Source organism: Plasmodium malariae, assembly GCF_900090045.1.
Source record: "Plasmodium malariae genome assembly, chromosome: 14".
Taxonomy (NCBI): domain Eukaryota; phylum Apicomplexa; class Aconoidasida; order Haemosporida; family Plasmodiidae; genus Plasmodium; species Plasmodium malariae.
The window spans coordinates 1,400,352-1,414,126 of record NC_041788.1 but is presented as its reverse complement, the minus strand read 5'-3'; the positions used below and the strand labels follow the sequence as shown (position 1 = coordinate 1,414,126).

The window sequence follows — 13,775 nt, the reverse complement described above, 5'->3', positions numbered from 1 at the left end:
TTACCTTTACTTTTTTTGCTTTTGGAAATGTAGTATTTAACGAAAAAACATAAAGTGTTTTTAATAATTAAATTATATATTTGTAAAATAGGCAGAGTATATTTTTATTTATAACAAATACAGAAGAAGTATAGAAATGAGCGCTCCTGAAGGTATAAACCATATAAAAGATGATTTTATCAGATATTTAGAGGAACATGAAGTAATAAATCATATAAGCCGTGTTCTTTTAAAATTATTTGAAGAAAAAGAAAAACCTAATGATGCCATTAAATTCATACGTGAACATTTGTATAACGCAGCAGTGGGTAAGTAATCATGTATTCATTTACCTCTTTTTTTTTTTTTTTTTTTTTCGTATGTCCAAAATATATTTTATTAGATATGTGTACATATATAAAAATAGGTATATGAGCAGTATGTTCTAAATGTTAAGCTATTCTGGTTAATTCTTTTTCTATATAACAAATAACTTTTCATATACCATAACTAACTGTTCTTGTTTATAAGACATAGGAAACTATATGAATAATTTTTATTGCTTATGTATTTTATCACATATTCTTGCTTATCATAATTAATCTAACCCTATAAATCGCTGTTTGGCCATTATTACTTAGTTATTACAGCTTTGTCATCACTACTTCACTACTACTATTTTGTCATGTCCTGACTTTTAATTATATACTTTTTTTTATAGATGTATCCATAGATGATTTAAAACGGGAGAATACGTTTCTTCGACAAGAAAATCAAAAACTAACGAAAAAATTTGAAGAGCTTAATGATACATTAAAAAAACTGGTTCATAGTCAAGGAGGCTTAGACGACAAAAATATAACAGACGATAAATAGACAAGTGAAAAATAAAAAAATAATAAAACAGAAGCTATGAAGTCGAACGAATATTGCAAGCATGTGGTATAAACATAGCAAAAAAGTAGTTAAAAAAAAAAAATAAATAAAATAAAATATATGACTTGATCATTACTTCCTTCTAATATTTTTTTGTTCGCATCGGAAAATATGGGGGAAAAAAAAAAATATAATTATTTATTGTGATATATATATTATTTTTGACAAAACTAAAATGAGCAACATATTACCAGTATGCAAGATTTACAAAACTATACATGCGCATATACATGCGTATTTATTTATGTGCCTATTTTGAATGATGAAGAAATTGCATTCCTATTTTTGCAGTAAATAAAATGTAGCATTGTGAGTTCAACACATACATATATACATATGGGTATATGCATGTGTACATGGTGTACGCGTATATATATATATATATATATATATATGTACGTATATATGGACCCCTTTTTTTTAATAACTAACGAATTTCACACAGTTATAAAAATTCCGAAATAGACTTCATAAAATAGTCAGGCTGGATATTTAAGTTATTATGGTTCAAATAAATGTTCGAATCAGTTACTCCTGTGGAAACAAGAATAGATTTGATTTTACAGTTTTGAGCAAAATGGATATCAGTATCCAGTCTATCACCTACCATAACAATTTGTGATGAATGTACATTCAAATCTTTCAACACCGTTTCAATCATAAACAAATTTGGTTTTCCTAATATTAGAGGCTTCTTAAGAGACACAGCTTCTATAGATGCAACGACAGAACCTGTACCTGCCCATTTTTGTTTTGACGTAAAATTTGCAGTAGCATCTTTATTAGATACAATGAATTCAGCATCTAAATCATTAATACATAAATGTGCATATTGAATTTTATAATAATTTATATTAAAATCAATTGCAACTACAACTGCTCCAATATTTTTATCTACATTTATTTCTAAGTCATCTTTTATAATTACTTTTTTATCATCATCATTATAGCTACCTAACCATGAAAGGTTATATGAATCTAATTCATCGCATATCCCTTTTTCTCCTATTACATAAATTTTTTTTTTACCAGTTGCATATTCTTCTTTTTCAATAAAATATTTAGCAATCGCATATGATGTACAAAGAATATTTTCTTTCTTAACATTAGTAAAACCTAACTTATGAAATTTATCTAATAACGTAGCTCTTGATTTTGTTGAGTTATTTGTAATAAAATAAACCTTTTTATTTTCTTTCAATAACTTTTCAATAACTTCTACTGCTCCTTTTATAACTTCATTTCCTCTCCACAATACGCCATCACAGTCAAAAAAGAACACCTTAAATTTTTGAAGAAAATCTTTTGCGTCCATAGATTTTTCTATTTTCCACTCTTTCATAAACGCTTCACATTTATGTTTTATTTTTACAAGATCTTCACTTTTATTTGGATGCAAGTGTATTAACGACATATTCATAGGAACTTATCCGTTCGTAGTTTCGTCTTAGAAGTTTCGTCTCAGCACTTTCGTCTCAGCACTTTCGTCTTAGCAGATTCGTGCTAGTTGTTCCCTCTTTGTAGTTTCCCTTAAGTACTTATACCTTGGCATCTATTTTTCCTCCTTCAACTTCTTATCTCGTTTTTTTATCTTTGTTTCCCTATAAAAACAATTGTAACGGAGCATGAAAACGCGAACCCTCATTTAAATTTTACATGTATGCGTATATGCATACATATATGTATTTATGTGAAAATGGTTTATTCGTTATAATGGTAAATTAAAAAATTATTTTCCCCCTATATACCTATATATATATATATCCCTTTATATGCAGTTGACAAATTTGCGGGTGCTTAATTTTAGCTTTTAGAATTATAATCCGTTTCCCACATATGTACGTATATATATATATATATGCTAATGTGTACTATTATCTTTTTATTATCCTATGCTTTTTTTCAAAGGATTTATAACAAATATATATATACTCATGAAAGCTCTTTGCAATGTAAACAAGAAAAATCAAAAAAATTAACATACAAGAAAAAAAGGCAGGAAACAAATGGGAAGCAAAAATAGGGAAGCGAAAATAGGGAAGCAAAAATAGGGAAGCGAAAATAGGGAAGAAAAAATAGGGATGAAAAAATGGGGATGAAAAAATGGGGATGAAAAAATGGGGAAGCAAAAATAGAGAAGAAAAAATATAGAAGAAAAAATAGCGAAGAAAAAATAAGGAAAAAAAAATATAGAAGAAACAATTTAGAAGAAAAGATTTAGAAGAAAAAGTAATAATTAATAAATAATGACTAACATACATACGCCATAACATTACGCTATTTTTCAGAAAACTTTTCTTTTTAAGAAGTATTATTTTTTATGTGTTGTGAATAAAATTCAAGAAATGATAAATTAATTGCTAAAATATTTTATTTAGAATCATCAAAAAGAAGAAAAAATGGGAAAAAAATAATAATAAAAAAAAGGAAAATAAATTTAAATAAGTTTTTCAATAATGTTGATTAGAAAATGTGTTTTTAATTAAAAAATTTTTCTGATATTTTCCATATTGCATCATTGTGTTTTAACTTACCTTGCTTTTCTTTATTTCGTGTTAAAACATGTACATAGGGATATTATAATATATGATATAAAGAAATTTACTATAAATATGTTTTAATTCTTAAATATTAACACGATTACATTCTACACAGAACATAATAATAAAATAAGTAGTTAAAAAAAAAGTATTCCTAATTCTTAATATTCTTGAAAATTAAAGCTCCACTGAACATTAAGGCTGCCTGGGGGCATTAATCCATGTCTAAATGTATATATATATATATATATATATATATATATATATTTATATAGGTACACGGGTTTTACCCTTCTTGTAGAATTATCTTCCTTAACGTGGATCAAAAAATAAAATTAACAATTAATGTGTATCACGTATGGTAAAAAGAATTATAGAGTAAAACGAATCATTTTATCTTATTTTTCAATAGTTATAACAACATGCGTTCCTCAAATGTATCCAACAATACAATCGTAATTCATGTATAAGTGTAAAATTTTTTAAGGCCTCAATTTTAGTAGCATAAATTACCTGCTTCTTTATATAATATACAAATGAATATATATCTTAGAAAGAATATCAAAATGTAGAGTCTTTTATTGAGGAATATTTAAAATTTTCCTTATACGTTCGAGCGAAATTGAAATTTGTACGCATATATACACATGTATATATACGTACATACTTTACATATATGTATGCGCACGTTGCCTTTTGTAACCTACTGTTAATACTTTAAATATTTTATACAATTATTTAAATCTAACCCCCAGTCAACAATAACTGCTTTAATTTACGACCGTTACATATTTATAAGTGAACTCATTGTTCACTATATAAGTTGTAACAAAAGCTAATATATATATATATATATGCAGAAATATTGTATATTGCAGGAGTTTCCTTATATTCCCTTGTCAAATTAATTGAACAAAATGTATAAAAATTAAGCAACTCAAACTTAAGAAATTGTCAAAGAAGAAAAGTAAAAATTAATGAAAGAAAAAAATTTATATAATTTTCTATATTATATATACCCTCTTTAACTTTTGGTATTTTTCCTTTGCACTTTGACAGCTACAACTATAATTACAGTACATTCTTATACAATATAGTTTTAAGCCTTATAACGTAATATGGTGTTTTTCAAGTTTTTTTTCTCATGCATTTTTATGCACTGTTAATTAGAAGGCTAAGTATTTATTAACTTTTTTTTTTTTTTTTTTAAATATATATAGCTCTTCTTAAGAATAGGAAAAAGCCTTAAAAAGAATTTATCAATATTTTTTCTTTTTTTTTTATCAATGTAATTTAAAGTTTAATTTTTTATTCCTCTGTATATGCTACAAAATGTTTAAAAAGTACAAAATAAAATGAAAATGTATATTATTCTTCATTTAATTGGTTTTAAAAAAAATTGAGCATATAAAATGTTAAGCATATTATACACAATGATAACGTGCCCGAGTGGTTAAGGGGTTGGACTGCTAATCCAATGGGTTCTGCCCGCGCAGGTTCGATTCCTGCCGTTGTCGATTATAAATATTATTTGTAGTAGATTTTGCGCATTTATTCAATAATAATGTATTTTTATTAATAATCGAAAACCGAAGAATTTTCAAATACGTGTTGTTACATATATAAAATAAGCTTCTTCCAATTTTAATTGTATGATATACAAAAATAGTGGTATATAAAAAATATATTACATATGTATGAGCAATACATATAATAATATTATTGAATATATGACATTATGGTTTATAATGGTTTATAAACTTGTATGTATATGTAGGTAAAACTTTCGTATAAATATTGGATTAAAAGTTTTTTGTTTTTTGCTTTAGTGTAAAATGTAAAAAATTTAATTATGTTTATTAAATAGATATTTTTTTACATAAATGAAATAAAAAAAAGGGTTACTAAAAACCATTGCTTGCGCTACTATCTAAATGGTTTGTTTTGCTATATATATACATATACCAATTATTTGCTAGAACTCAATCATTTAACGATAAATTATATATAACTGAGTTATTTATACATATAATCAAATATCTATTCATAAAAAAAAAAAATAAAAGACAATTCCTTTTTAACATTCTTAAACCGTACTTTTTGTCATATGATCACTATTAATAAAAAATTTATTCATCCCTATGAATAATTTATCCATATATACCGAAGAAACAAAATAATATTAAGTAAATTAATAAGATATCGAAATAAAATAAAAAGCTTATTCATATTAAATGTCTTTATTATCATTATGTATTACATTTTAAATAAATATTATAAATGTATTATCGTATTTATTTATTAAACGAATAAACATTTTTTGTTTATATTTCCTTTTATTTCCTATGTTAACAACTAATATATCATAACAGATAATTTTTTATATTATAAAAAAAGTGACAGAAGTGGGGTTCGAACCCACGCCCTTTCGGACAACGGCCTTAACGTTGCGCCTTAGACCACTCGGCCATTCTGTCATAACGATTTTTAATTTATTTATATCCTTATATGCATACGTAATATTTTCTAAAAATATATGAAATTAAATTTACTCATTAGTTGATTTTATTTCTTCGCATTTTAACAAAAATAAAAGTTAATTTCTTATTTGAAATCAAGTATTGCGTGAAATAATTTGCACGAATTTATTATGTTTATAATAATTCCTTTCTGTCTCTTATATTTACATATGTATATATATATGCCATTGTAAATGAACATAATTCTTGAGAATGGGTAAAATCAAATCACATTTGAATTTTTCATTATTTTTATTTATCTTAAAAAAAAAAAAAAAGGTTATTTTGATATTTTAAAAATGTGGCAATTTATATATTTATACGCAATAGGGTATTATTTTTCTAGAAATAAAAAATAATGGTGTTGGAAACTTAGTACTATGTTTATATCTTTCAGACTACGCTTCAAATAAAAGCTGCATTATATTTGACAAGCTGAACGTAAATTTATTCCCTGAATAAAAGGTCATACATTAAAAGGACAACTGAACAAAATTCCCTGTATATGTTAAAACGCGGGAGGGTTGTTATGTTAATATATTTATATATACATATATTTTGTAATTTATATGTAATCAAAAGTATTATTATTAACACACACAAAAAAATAGTCTATACAAATGTGCTGCTAATGAAATAAATGATTATTTAAATAATTTAGAACAAAAATGAAACTCGGTGGACAACATAAATCTGCACATTATTTCTTTTTTAAATAAAAACTTTGATAAACAATTTACACTTCACTATTATTCTTGTTTAAATTAAATATTATTAATAAAATATACAAATGCGTTATATTTCATGTAGCCATGTCAAGGTGGTTCAATATGATATAACAGTCTATTTACTTTTCGTAGGTACCGTTGACATGTATAATACATATATATATATTAATAACTAAAAAGAAAAATATTATTTAATTTTAGAAGAATTACATTTGATTTATTGCAATTACGGAATTTATACAATGAATATGTGAAAATAAGTTCTACATTTTCTTTTTTTTTTTTTTACTGTTATTGTTTTATATTGATTTTTATTTAGAATGATATTTCTTTGAACAAATAAAAAAATAAAATGCAAAAGTTTCTTTTTCTAGTAGATAATCTTTATTTTAAAAATATTTCTTTGTTTTTAACAAAATAAATTTGTTATAAATATAATAAAAAAAACTCCGAGACCGGGAATTGAACCCGGGTCTTCCGCGTGACAGGCGGAAATACTGGCCACTATACTATCTCGGATACATTTAATATATTAATTAATGAAGTTTACATTAAAATTATAAATCTATTTAAATTATTTCTATGAAATATATTATAATTCTTTTAGCTTTTACAAAATTAATTTATTATATATATACGTATATACTCAAGTATATATATATATAATATATTTTATAAAATATACACTTTTTGAATATTTACACCGTAATAGAGAGTGCTCTTGCTAAGTAAAGCAATTTTAATTCCATGTTTTTTATTACGTCATTTTATTTTTTTTTTTTTCATTAATCCAATATTCTTTTTCATGTAAAACTAAAAAAAGTTCGTTTCTTTTTTTTTTTTTTTTTTTTTTTTGCGTTAATAAAATGTAAAAAATATCCATATATTTCACATAATAGAAAAATTTAAAGCATTTTTTATACTTCTTATATTTTATAATTTTTTACGGAAGATAAATTGTCAAAAAATGTTAAAAGAAAAACTATTCTTATATTTTTTTGTTACACACAATATAAGGTAATTTTATAGCACCAATGAAAAACAAAGGTTAAAATCGTAATTGAAAGTTAAGAATTTTTTTTTTTTTTGATACTTCTTATATTGTAGTTATGTAAAAACGTACGAATGGAACTAATTTTTGTTATTAATATAGAGAGCAGGTAAAAATAAGAAAAATTGAGAGTACAACTTATATGAATTTTAAATTGAAATATTTATTTTATTTTATTTTTTTTTGAAAAGATTTCTTAAACAATTTACGAACTTGACTATTTTGCCCAGTATGTGTCTCTCCTTTTCACATAGAATAAAACAAGTTTTAGTGGTAAAAAAAAAAAACCAAATTATTTCATTTTTGCCATTATGTGTATTTTTAAAGTTATGTATATATATATATATATTCGTTAAAAGTTAAACGTGTATAAAATATGTATATACAAAACAGCATTCCCCTTTAATGAAATGTAAAAAAAAAAAACCTATGAAGGGAAATTTTACGAAACGGGTGTATTAGTTTCATAAGAATATAATTAATTTGTAGATTAGTTTTCATATGAAAAAATAATAAACAAATGCATAATAAAAAAATTCAAAATTAATAATTAAAATATTGAAAAAAACAAGAAATGTATATGCAAAAAGACTGCAATTCACAAATTCGTAAAAACAAAAAAAAAAAATAAGCAAGTGTGTTTAAACGGATATATGTGAATGTATTTATATATTTACTTGTATATACACACATATATGTGTGCACAAAAGCAGCTGATGTTAATTAAATATATAGCCAAAAAATGAGATTCACAAAGTTCATATTAAATGGTGCATTGAATATTTTTTCATCATTTAACCAAAAATAAGTATGTATATATATATATATACTGGACAATACATCATAAAAAAATTAACGTAAAAAAAAAGATCTAAATTTTATCATCACTTTTTTGGAATTTATCATTCACGTGTTGCTTTGTGCTTTTTATTAACTTTTGATAATCACCTTTTTTCACAAATTTCGTTATGGATAAATCTGTTTCTCTGTCAAATGTTTTTCTTTCTTTATTGATATTTTTAGAATTCAATAAAAATTTTTGCTCCTGTTCATTTTTTCCCCACAGGTCAATTTTTTTATGCTTATCTAAAAACTCTTTATATTTTTCTTTACTATCTTTGAAATAGCCTTCTTCATGTAATTCTCGTAAGCTTTTCGTTTTATCATTCTTAGTCTTCGTTAAATGTAGATAATCTTCTTCTTGTAATTCACTAAAAAAATTACTGTTAGCGAGATCTATATTTTCATTTTTGTCGTAATAATCATATGTATATTTATTGTTTCTACGTACTTGTAAATTTTCTTTCTTCTCATCATCTTTTTTTAATATGATAGATTTTCTTTTATTAATATTGTACCTCAACTTACCTATGTCAATTTTCGATAAGAAGTAATACAACAAATTAGTGAAAATATCATATAAATTTTCCTTAAAATTTGCTGGTTTTCTATAAAAATTATCTCGTTTTTCTAATTTCCATGCTCTAAATAAATGCCTTAATTTTTTTTTTAATTTTAAATCTGTTAAATTTTCAAGGGAAATTTTTTTTTTATTGTCTAATTTTTGATATAATATTTTTAAGTTATTTAAAAAGTTATAGTTTTGAAGAATGTTTATAGTTAACCTTATCATTTCCTTACTATCGTATATATGAACATCATATTCTTCCTTTTTTTCTAATTCTTCTGTTGACACCTCCTTTTTTATTTTTTCTTCTTTTTTTTTATATTTACTGATCTTCTTTTTTTTTCTTCTTTTTTTTTTTAATTTAAATGCTCTGGATGAACTGTTGCTTACGCTGCTCTCATCGGATGCGTTACTGCTTCCGGTGCAGCTACTACTACTACTACTACTTCTACTTCCGCTACCCCTACTACTACTACTACTACTTCCACTACCCCTACTACTACTGCTACTACTTCCACTACCCCTACTACTACTGCTACTACTTCCACTACTCCTACTACTACTACTACTCCTGCTACTACTACTACTCTTGCTACTCCTGCTACTACTTCCATTACTGCTTCCCTTCGAAGAATACGAACATGCGGATGATCGCGAAAGGACCTTTTCTCTCTCTCTCGTTTCACTATTATTATGTTTTTTCCTTGTTAGCTTTACTTTTTTTCTTACATTTTCAGTACTCCCACACACTTCCTTTTTCTGAGTTCCGGGTGATAATAACTTTCGTTTGTTTTTCCTTGTATAAGTGTCTTCATATTTCTGATTTTTTGGACCATAAGATGAATTTTTGTATCTTTGTCTTTTTTTTTTTATATTACTATCATGTGATATACTCCTACTATCAGTTCCTTTAATTTCGCATTCTTTATCACTTTTAGAAATAAAATTTTTTTTTTTTGAGTTTTTTATGTATATAAATTTTCCATGTTTTAGATTTTTTAAATCTTGAGAACTCGATAAATCACTTCTTTCTCTACTTAAAACTTTTTCATCACTGTTATTTTTATTATATACTTTTTTTCTAAAATTTTTTTTAATCTCTTCACGATCGGAACTATTTTCATGTCGCATTGAATCAACACTCTTGCGAATGTTCTCCGCTTCATCTAAATATTTTTTCTCTTTTCTTTTTTTTTTTTGGTCTTTTTTACTTTCTCTGCTATTTTTTTCATTGCCTCCATAGCCAGTTATGCATTTTTTATTTGTACACTCATCATCCGTTGGACAGTCTGATTTATACCCCATGTTTTAACTTTATTCTATGACCTTTTCTGAAACGCCCACTAAATATGTATATTTATTTATGCATGTACGTATCTATGCATATCTATCTATCCATATATATACATATGCACATATATATATATATATATATTCATTCACGAATGCATTGTTCTCTTCACTATATATCTTTAAATAGCATAGTGTTTTATTCCTTTACTCACTGGTGTGCTACTAGCTGTTGTATGCCCTTCATGTATGTTGAATGATATAAAAGTCTTTTTACTGATTAAATAACAATTTTAATAATTCCACCAAATTGCTGACATATTTTTTATCACTGAAAGTAATAAAAAAAGGAAATACATTACTGATAGCATTATATCAAGCATTTATCATATTTCAAAACGAAACACGCTCACATAATATATTGTATATAATATATAAAACATACGAATAATATATAAACGAAATATATGCCTATAAATATATATATACATGTTTATGAAGGTCAACTTATACTCTAATTCATTTTTACGTGTTTAAAAAAAAAAAAAAAAAAAATTATTTTACAAATTTAAAAAAAAAAAAAATAATTTTACAAAATTAAAAAAAAAAAAAAGAGATAATTTTATCAAATTTACAAAAAAAATTCACTTTCCTTTGAACTTTAAATATTATGCCGAAATTAAAAATAAAACGTTTAAAATTATATAATTTAAAAAATGATTTAGAATAATTTGCTGATGTAAAATATAGCAAAAATGAAATAAGAAATCCAAAAAGGGAGAAAATAAATATTGCTTTACATTATTAAGCTAAACTATGACAATTTAAAAAAATTTATAATAAATAAAAAAACAAATATAAAAAATTATTAAAATATTATGATGTTGAGAAAATTACAAGAAATGGTGAATTGAAAATGGGATTATTTTGTAGATATAATATATAAATAATTGCTATTAATTTTTGAATAAAAAGGAAATGTACATAATGTGGTATAAAAATATATTATTTCCGTAACGCTTACATATACATTTATACGTATATTAGTGTGTGTATGCATGTATGTATTTTTGTACGTGTTTATGTATGCACGTACAATTTTCCCTTTCTCAAAAATAAGAAAAAAAGGTTACAATTAGGTAAATAATTAAAAAATTATGTAAATAAATATACATAAAAATATGAAATAAAATGAAATAAAATGAAATAAAATAAAATCAAGGAATTATTATGTATAATTTGTATATACATTCCAAACAGAGACACATTTATGTATATTAGTTATATCTCATCTTTAACTATGAAAGAGTAATTACGCTTCATTTTTAAGTGGCTGTGGGCAGGCATATTTACAGGTCATATTAGGATGTAATCATTATAGATATTCTACTTATGACTAGTATTTTGTGACGTTATTTTAATATGAAGTATGAGTACTTATATTAAACATATATATATATATATATATAAATATATTTTAAAATTTCCACCTATTATTGCATTTTAAACATGTTACAAAGGTAGTCATGGGTTCATCACTGCTTCTGGTTTGTAACTGATGATACACGGTTTCATACCCTTTACATTTGAAACATTGAAATTCTCCTTTTCTTGTTTTTTTTAAAAGAATGTTCTTAACATCCCAGTCGGACTGGCATGCTAATAAACTTTCTTGTAGGCATTTTTTTCGTTCATTTTTTTTTTCATCACTAGCCATATCCTGCGAATTCATGGTTGCTAATGTTCTTGCTGATATATTTTCCCCATATACTTTTTCATTAAAAATAGGGTTTTTCTTATCACATAAATTAAACTTTATTGATTTTAATTGCATATTATATTCTTTCTGAGAATCTTTTTTTTCAATAAAAATTCGGTGTAATTCATTTTCTATATTATATATGATATCATTTAACTTCTTCCGATCAATTAGATGTAACAAATTATCATCAGAACCAGAAAGAAATGCTTTAAATAAAAACTGTTTTGCCTTATCTCGGTGAACATCATTGTGAAATTTTCCATTGTAATTCCATTCATTCAAAGCTTTTATATCAGCATTAATATAAGTACCTTCATTATTTTTTTGATAACTGTTTTGATCACTCACTTTGCTATTTTTGTTATTATCTTGCTGCTCACATTTATTATTATTATTCATATATTTATTATCATTATAACTGTAACTATGTGTTTTATTATTCCCCTTAGATTTATGAATATCTTCCTCTAAATTATTATTTAGTGTATTCTGAACTTTTACTTTTTTTATTTCAGATTCATTTAAACATGCGTTATTAACACTATCATCCACTTTTTCCGATTTTCGTTTTTTTAAATTCTCTACACTTTTGGAGTTTTTTTCTTTAATTGCAATATTTTTCCATTTTTCAATAAGCTCTGTTGATATATTTTGTATATCATTATTATTTACTTTTGTGAATTTATTAACAGTTATTCCTATTTTGGTTTGCTTCAAAATATCTTTATTTATTTTTACATCTTTTAATAAATTTAAGTCTTCAACAATTTCTGTTATCGTATGATCATCTATTATCTTTTGCTCTTCCACGTCGTTCATACTAACTATTTTACTTTCCTTATCTTTCAGTCTTTCCTGAATACATATAATCTGTGTAAGGTTCTCTGTTTCGTTCATCTTTTAAAAAAAAAAAGTTTTATAAAATGCCTTTAGAACAAATACAAATTCAATGCACTTGTAAATATGCATAATTTATTTTTCAATGTTTAACGTAAAATTTGTAATTTTTTTTATTCCAGTTAGCAGCTGTGCCTCGGGAATACTTATTTGTGGATAATATAGTAAATTGGGAATGCATTTATACATACATACGTAGGTACTTATGTACATATATATATATATATATAATTATATAATATAAACATATGTACAAGTACATACATGTTATGATTATATTTTCGTAAAGTGGTTACTTAAGAAATACCATATTTTGTTGTGCGATGTTTTAAGCAAAAATAATAATTTCATTTTTCTTTTACTGTAATTAAATTTTTCAAAGTACATTTTTTTTTTTCTTAATGTAGTTTTATGACTTTCTACTTAATTTCATGTATTCGCAATTGAAAACAAGCGCTAAGTATAATAAAATAATACTGCTCAATTTTATGCAGTGCAGTTTTTTATAAATTTATTTTTTCAAGGAACGTGATATAAATGCAATGATAAAAAAGTAATATTATTATCATTACGTAAAGGAGGAGTTTCAATTTTAAGAAAAGTCTTATTAAACTATATTTCCCTCCTTTTTTTTTGTTATTGTGCTCTTCTTCTCTATTTTATTT

At 24.3% G+C, this 13,775-nt stretch overlaps 4 protein-coding genes and 3 non-coding genes across 7 annotated transcripts; 2 read left to right on the top strand and 5 right to left on the bottom strand.

Moving 5' to 3' along the window:
* Positions 1-136: 136 nt before the first annotated feature.
* On the top strand, positions 137-855 carry MYCBP (C-Myc-binding protein, putative; the record flags this gene model as incomplete). The annotated part of the gene is made up of 2 exons (XM_029007962.1): positions 137-308; positions 701-855. 2 exons carry the CDS (start codon positions 137-139, stop codon positions 853-855), a joined length of 327 nt encoding a protein of 108 aa, XP_028864299.1.
* Positions 856-1,360: 505 nt separating this feature from the next.
* On the bottom strand, positions 1,361-2,335 carry PmUG01_14040000 (4-nitrophenylphosphatase, putative; the record flags this gene model as incomplete). The annotated part of the gene is made up of 1 exon (XM_029007961.1): positions 1,361-2,335. The coding sequence occupies one exon, from the start codon at positions 2,333-2,335 to the stop codon at positions 1,361-1,363; it is 975 nt and encodes a 324-aa protein (XP_028864298.1).
* Positions 2,336-4,890: 2,555 nt separating this feature from the next.
* Positions 4,891-4,972, top strand: PMUG01_14039900.1. The gene has a single exon. It is a non-coding gene (tRNA).
* Positions 4,973-5,852: 880 nt separating this feature from the next.
* Positions 5,853-5,932, bottom strand: PMUG01_14039800.1. Its single transcript has one exon. It is a non-coding gene (tRNA).
* A 1,217-nt stretch (positions 5,933-7,149) lies between these two features.
* On the bottom strand, positions 7,150-7,221 carry PMUG01_14039700.1. The gene has a single exon. It is a non-coding gene (tRNA).
* A 1,403-nt stretch (positions 7,222-8,624) lies between these two features.
* On the bottom strand, positions 8,625-10,466 carry PmUG01_14039600 (conserved Plasmodium protein, unknown function; the record flags this gene model as incomplete). The annotated part of the gene is made up of 1 exon (XM_029007960.1): positions 8,625-10,466. One exon carries the CDS (start codon positions 10,464-10,466, stop codon positions 8,625-8,627), a length of 1,842 nt encoding a protein of 613 aa, XP_028864297.1.
* Positions 10,467-11,928: 1,462 nt separating this feature from the next.
* Positions 11,929-13,110, bottom strand: PmUG01_14039500 (transcription elongation factor s-II, putative; the record flags this gene model as incomplete). The annotated part of the gene is made up of 1 exon (XM_029007959.1): positions 11,929-13,110. The coding sequence occupies one exon, from the start codon at positions 13,108-13,110 to the stop codon at positions 11,929-11,931; it is 1,182 nt and encodes a 393-aa protein (XP_028864296.1).
* Between the last annotated feature and the right edge of the window lie 665 nt (positions 13,111-13,775).